The following is a 7,623-nucleotide window of genomic DNA, read 5'->3' on the forward strand; positions in this document are numbered from 1 at the left end:
TTATGTTGTTCTCGGTGAGCGTGCTAATGAATTAGCTCTGGACAGACTCCAAGAAAAGAAACCAGGTGTTTGCGCGAGCGGATCATGTTGTCCTTTCATGTGATCTTTCATTGTCTTTCTATCTTTCTTTCTATCTTTTTTTTTCTAGCTGTGCATGGTCAGTTAACAGATTGAGTCCGTAGCTCGTTAATAATGTCTTCCCTTTGGACTAATGCGGTGTTCTTGGCCAAGATAAACACTTGGAGATAAAAGATTGTCAGAACAGAGAGGCTGCCCGGGAGACAGATGGAGGGGGAGAGAGTGCAGCGCGGAGACGGAGGATCATTGACAGCACTCCCATGACAACTGACGGCCCTGACTGTCTCAACGGGACGGCGCAGACGTGTTCGACTGTCTGTGACACCCGTATGCTGGATCCTATTTGGACACCGTGTACAATCTTTTATGGATTATATTCAACAGCAAAATGTCAAATACTACTGTTAAACCTAGGATGTCTTTAAATTTTCCACCGGTTTCTCTATTAGCAAGAAATTAGCAGGAAAGAAGGTACAAATCTATCTATATTCATAAACACTCAAGTTTTTCCACATAATTTTAAGTGGCTTTTAAATGAAGTCATCTTACTGGGACAGGTTGTCAAGATCTTCTGTGTGGAATCTACAACTTTTCCTAGTAATTGGCTGTTTTAGTTTTTTTTTCCTCCAGTAAGCTAGTTTCTAACCACAACCCAAAATAGTGCATATTAATTTAAAATGGGGAACCGTACTATCTCATAGCGTGTCTCTATTTCAGCCATGAGTTTGACTCGTGACCTGTACTCTGAGTGGCAAAAGGAAAACCATTTTTGGAAAGAAAGTCACAATAAAGTCCTGTTTGCAGTTTATGGGCCACGGAAAACAGGAGGTGCTCTGGTCAGATTAGAGTGAAATTCAACTTTTTGACAGTCTATGAGAAATGGGTGGGGTTGTGGGCGGAGCTAAAACTGACCTGTTGAACTCCAGTAGATTAGCCTCATTTGTCTTATTATGCTCACATTCCTATAGCAGGCTATATTCTTTATATTTTTTTGTTTCTCTTTTTGGGATATAAACTGTAGTGGAAGTAGAAGTAATTCTGATATGAAACTCAAAGCGTGTGTAAACTGAATTGCCCATCTGTTGCATCAAATTAATTGGATATAAAAAAACAACAAAACTTCAGACAGTAACAGTCACTTTCAAGCTGCTGCACAGCTACAATCCATATTTCATAACCAATCCAATAAAATGACCTCACACATAACACACATATCACATTTGTTTTTTGTTAATTTTACAATTCAAGATTAATTTTAAGGTTTTAATTTTATTTTTGTCCTGATTTTAAATTTTTACACAGCTCACAAGCTGGGTGCCGTTAATAATCCACAAACCGCTAATCCATAAAAATCAGTTACCATGGTTTTAATTAGTTGTTCTGCGTCTGCCATTTCCTGAACCACAGAGTCTATTTTTGGAGCCAGCATAGGTTCTAATCTCTGCTTCAATAGTCACTTAATTTCATTAAACGTAGGCATTCAGGCATACGTTACTGAGTCTCTGCAACTATTCATGTTCATTTTTAGTGCTAACTCATATTGGCATAGTTGCAGTATGTATACATTCCTTGTGATTTTTATTAAATTGGACAGTAGCGCAAAAACTTATAAAACTGTTAAGCATGGACCTGTAAGCAGTTTCAACACAAATTACAATTTTAAAAAGCCATAGTTTAGATCCTGATTTTACAGCTCAACAGCATCATGATCTGGCAGAGCATGCGGTTGATGCAGATGTTTCTTCTTTGCAATTTTTCTCTCCTTTCACTTCTTTTTAATTGGAAAATCAGGCCTGTGTATTTTAGACCAATGACTTTAAGGTTAGTAGCTCCAAAATGTAATGTTTTTTTTATTAATATTATCCATTGATTAGTTTATTATCAAAATAGTGGGGGAAAAAAAACCTTTATAAAATTATTTTTGCATTTTAATGACTTGGTTTTTTTTTTTTTGCAGCTGTGTGGAAACAACAGAAAGGGGAAAATTCATTAAACTTCTACCATTTTTTACAAAAAGCCAAATTTTCATGTATGTCAACCTTTTTTACTTTACAAAGAGCAGAACGTCATGACATGCATGTGTTATGCAGAAAAATGTGAAGTTATAGAAAATTTGTACGGTGTAAAATTATATGGCTTTGCTTCACAAGTATGTTCATAAACAATTAATAAAGACAATAATGATAAACTAATGGGGAATTATTTCAAACCTAATTAGGAGCTTGATTAAGAAGAATGCAAACATTTACTTTCTATTCATTACCAAAAACAGTGTAAAAAGCTTTAAGACAACTTTTACTGCTGTAGCACAATCTCATAAATTGGTTAACATTAAATTTAGGAATATCTACCGAGTGCTAAAAAAAATTCTGACCTTAAATGTTTTTAGTTTATTTGCATATTTTCTAAGACTGGGGACAGCTACACTAACTTTGCAATAGAAATGACTCTGGAACATCTCTAGAGAAACTTTAATTTGCATAAGAAAGTAAGGCAATCAAATCAAGTAAAATCGTCTTTGCTAATCACAAACATATAACATATAAACAATGCAAAGTCTGACGTTGAGGCTCCACTGGACCGGCGGATGAGAATCCCACTCTCTGTGTCACTAACCTCCTGTTGTGAAAGATCCGGCCTTCTGGAGCGCCAAAGGCCCGAGTATTTACTTAATAAACAGAAGAGAGCGTGAGACAGGGAGGCCGACTGACGGCGGCCATCGCGTGTGGTAATAACCCAGATTCCCTCTGACAAGCTGATAGCTGCTCGACATGAAGTGCGATGCGTTTACAGTCCGCTCGGTGTTGCTCATTCCATCTCGTGTTAACTGTGAGACTGTCCCAGCGGCTCCGTGGCCCCAGAGAAACGGCGGCGAATATGTGTTTCATTGTCACACCAAGTACGCCTTCTGGTGGCAGCCAAGGCATTTGGCAAACGTGTGATAAAGCCTTAATCTGTTGCTTTATACATCTGTGTTTACTTTTTCCCAAAGCATCTGTGTTAAAGGGACAATGTGCATTTTCCAGGCACATACTGCAATTTTATAGCATAACCGAGTAACTATGTTACCTTCAGTTGTCCTAAAAAATGCTATAAATATATCAAATATGACTTAAAAGAAATTTGACTTCCTGATTTAAGGCTTTGAAATTTGGTATCCGTCTCTTTAAGAAACTCCTGCTCTTTCTGAAACTCCGCCTTCAGGAAGTCATCACAACATGGCTCCTCTATTAACCCTTTGACAAAGTTTTTACCAGCATTTCACTGAGAAGCAGCTCAGTTGATGCACAGTCCCACCAGGTGTTTGTTAATTGCTGTTGGCTAGTCTGAAGGAGCTGAGTGGGGGAGTCGAGGGCTGCACTGTGAGGTGGAAGCTTGGAAACTGCAGCTCAGAGGAGGAGCTTTGTGTTGAGGGCGGGGCTAGGTCCACCCAGGCATTTTTCCACAGCTGAATGGTTGCCACGGGAGATTAAAGGATTTCCCAAACATGCATGAAAGAATCCAAGCAACATTCCAGGTATGTTTTTGATGAGGGAATAATATTATGACATGATATAAAGCTTTAAAATGTTGATTTTACATGATACTGTCGCTTTAAATTCAGCTCAAAATGTTGACATTGCTTGAAGGTTTTCATATTTTTTCACATTATTACCTCAAAGTTCGGTGTCGTCAACAGGAATTTATAACACAAAGTGTTAAACATTTGAGAAGTTGAAAGGCATGTGATGAATATTTTTCTGCAGTTTTACAAATAAATATGGGCAAAAGAGGGTGTCTGCATTCGTTTTACCCTTTTCTGACAACAACAAAAAAAATTGCTCTGGACCAAAATCAGAATCAGGCGGTCAGGCTCTGTAAAAATCGGTGACGGTCTGAAAAACTGCAATCAGTGCACCCTGAACAAACCCCTTTAAAAAAGCGAAAATATTTGTGGCTGTAACATGAAAAAAATAAAGATTTGAAAAACTGAATACTTTGGCATAATATCGAAACATACAATATAAGATTCCTGCTCGGTGGCACGAAGTCAGTCTGATCTCATTTGATGTGCTTCGACAGAAAACAGAGGAGATAAATGAAGAGAGCTCCGGCGCCCCACGGCACATAAACACAACGCACACGCACGCACACACACACACACACGCACGCACGAGCGCGCGCACGCAGCTTCGTAACGGCGTAGCTGGAAGTGCGTCTGGCTGACTGTGCCAAACAAGACGGCTAGAACTGTGAGCCGTTTTCATCTCTTGAGCTTCACACTTATTCAGTGTGATAAATGTTGCTCTTTAGAGCTCCTTCACCAGGTCTGCTCAAATAAGGAGAATCATTCATTGCCAACGAAATACACACAAACAAACAAAGCAGAAATAATCGCTGGCATTTAATTTAGACGAGAGATGAAGGGAAGAAGAAAAAAAAAGAATAATTAAATCAAATTCTCTGTGTCTGACAGATAAATACCACACTAACTTTCTACTTGTTGTGAAGCAGAAAAACAATGTTTTTTCACTGAATGTGAGTTTAAGTAGCTATAAATAGAGTAAGCATTTATATTCCCTCACATTAACGGCAGGTGTGGCTGGGCTGACCACCTGCTACCCAGCACACACACACACACACGCGCACACACATCCAGAGCTCAGTGCATTGACAGAATGAGAGCACACTGAGGAAGATCGGCCCTAACGTGCCGATTCTGCGTCAGCATCCTCTGACATACAGAAAGCGTCAGGACAGAAGACGAGGAGAGAGGACGGCGGGCGGAGATGCCTTCGTGCGCCGTGGGAGACCGGCGCGTCGAGTCAATCATAATGTTGGAGGTGATACCGATACCGCCAGAGTCGTGTGACTCTGAAGGTCGTTAGATAAAAAGGAGGTTTAATACAGACACATTACAGATGGACTGATGCGTAGTTCAGACAATCAGAATCAAAAAGAAGATTTCCCCCCTTAAAGGTTTTCTATTTGTTTTTGTCAGTTTTTGTCACACACAACTGTTTGAACTCAAGACCTTCAATACTGGACAAAGACGTAACCTGCAAAACCACAAACTATTACTAAGTATTATAAGTCTGCAAATGTCATAGTATGCTTGAAATAAGCGAAAACTAACTTGCAAATAACTTTTCAGCAAAATATAGGAGCTGCTTTTAAGTCAATACTTCCCTAATAACGATGAAAAACTACTGGCAGAGTATTTCACTTATAACACTTATCATATTTCCCATGTTACAGGATAAATGATCTACAAGTGGAACTGGTATTTTTCCAAGTCTTGAAATGGATAAAGTTTGTGTCCACAAATAAACAATCATTGAACTCAGGACCTTCCTGCATTGCTGTCAACAGCACCACTCTGCACAGTGGTGCTGCTGACAGCTTCAGAACATTCCTGGCAAAAGGAGTCCAAAAATCATATCAGTCCCAACAGAGATGCTTGGGGTTGGATGGTAATAATGGAGGCAATTTTCAGCTCTAGGGGTTATTGTTCACAAATGTTAACAAAAGAAATTGATTTTTGGAAAATTGTGATGTTTAAACACACTAATTATTCCTCAACTAGCAAATGAAAGGCTGTGCAGCTCATTAACACAGAGGAGCAATCACACACTGACTAAAGAGTGCATCTTCTTTTGCGGTGAGACTGCACACTGTCTAAAGCTGCGTTTCCATTGACCGTAAAATTGGAATTACGAAAATATATTTGGTTAATGGAAAGACACCAATTTAAAAAGAACCTCAAGTTTTCAGATAAAAGGTATTGTGCTAGGATGAGGTGGTTTTCCAAATGAGTTTCACAAAACTGTGATGGAAACCCTTTCTTTCAGCTCACATGAGTCACATGATCAACAACTGGGTGTTACTACTGCCAGAAACGACAAAGAAGACAACAGGAAGGGGTAGGAAGATGAAGACATGGCAATTTTTAATGACTTATTGCATGAACACATTTATTGAAGTGTGATTTTAATAGCACTGCTCATTTAATGGAAACACCAAACTTGCGAAATTGTGTCTTTTCTATATTAGCGGAAAATTAATAAAGTTTTGCTCATATTTGTAATGGAAATACCAACGCCAAAAATTCCCTCAAAATACAGAATTGTGCCGCATTTGATGCTTAGTTGTAAATGATAAAATAAGCTACCAGGTCACAAAATAATCACAACACAATTTATTTTACAGTTGGGTTTTAGCACACTGTATTTCGTTGACATACTTGAATTATATTTGTACTTTTCAGCTGCAGAGAAAGACTCAGAAGTCTTCTGACTCTCTTCTGAGTCTTCACAAACAAACTCCTCCATCTGTCTGCCTAAAATCCCCCATTTCTTATAAAATTCATAACTGTTTAGTCATAAACTAAATTAATCCACTTGCATTTAAGACAACTTAGAAATAGCAAACAAAACCAGTATGGATTCTACAAGGAGACTCAAAATTCAAATGTCAAATACGCCACAATTCTGCATTTTAATGATGTTTTATCAATGATAGCCAGTCTGCCAACAGCAAAAGAAGACATACTCTGAGTTTAATTGCGGCCTTGTGCAGGAGATCTGGAGATTTTATTTGCTAAGACATGAAGACCCAGTCTGTGTCAACAGTGCAAAACATGACATTTTTCATATTTTTTTGTCTTCTGTCAACATTTGGATGCCTGATGCAGTAAAGCAAAGAAAGTGGCAGAAGTTGTCAAGATGCAGAAAACAACAAGCAGTTCCCAACAGCACACTAAGCAGTGAAACTCCAGCTGTTACATTGTCATCAAATTGCTCATTAAAAGAATTGTATTCCCAATTTGACTTAATTAAAACTCTTTTTTTTAAAGTAATGGACATAAAACTTCCACATGTTCCAACTGATTGTTCTTTTTCACTGCTGAAAGTCTCAGTTCTTTCTGTATCATTTGTTTACAGGCAACCTCCATAAAATGATTATAAAAACACATCCGCAAAGAAGAGTGTAACAGAATATTCATATGTTCTTTCACAGGGAACCGTTTTTTTTTTAATTTTCTTTCTTAACGGAAATAAGGGAGCGGCTGACGCGCCGGTTCCTAACATCCAGAGACAAGCTTTTATCATGGCTGCCACTTTAGATATTTCCTGTTCGTTTCTCTCAGTCAGGAAGCTTTTAAAGCGAAGTAGACTATTTCAATTGACCTAATTTATCAGAGCTTCTCTCATGTTTAGGTGAAAGAAAAAATTCTGCCTGCCGAGTCTGAAAGAGACGTTTCATGGGCCTCGAAAGCGACTCAAAAATACACATTTTAAAGGAATCTTGCGATTTGGTCTAATTACTCTTTGTTGAGTCTTAATTACATTAAGCTGTTTATTAAATATTTAATGACTGTGTTCCTGTTGGAAATTTAAAATGACATCAGGTTAGTGGATATCTTTGTTCATAGTGTTCGTTTTTATTTGTCTGTATTTTGGTCTTCTGATATATTGGTTAAGATTTACTGTAGTCTTTGATTACTTCACATTTGTTCTAGTTAGTTAGTTAGTTAGTTAGTTAGTTAGTTAGTTAGTTAGTTAG

The 7,623-nt window shown here is 38.1% G+C and overlaps 1 protein-coding gene across 1 annotated transcript in view; it reads right to left on the reverse strand.

The window, feature by feature from the left end:
* Positions 1-5,401: 5,401 nt before the first annotated feature.
* Positions 5,402-7,623, reverse strand: part of LOC103146049 (adenylate cyclase type 2-like) — a 27,796-nt gene continuing 25,574 nt past the window's right edge. The window contains exon 5 of the mRNA XM_007563760.2: positions 5,402-5,473. Within this exon, the coding sequence (XP_007563822.1) occupies positions 5,402-5,473 (72 nt within the window). The remainder of the gene's footprint in view (positions 5,474-7,623) is intronic.

Source organism: Poecilia formosa, unplaced genomic scaffold, assembly GCF_000485575.1.
Source record: "Poecilia formosa unplaced genomic scaffold, Poecilia_formosa-5.1.2 Scaffold150, whole genome shotgun sequence".
Classification (NCBI taxonomy): domain Eukaryota; kingdom Metazoa; phylum Chordata; class Actinopteri; order Cyprinodontiformes; family Poeciliidae; genus Poecilia; species Poecilia formosa.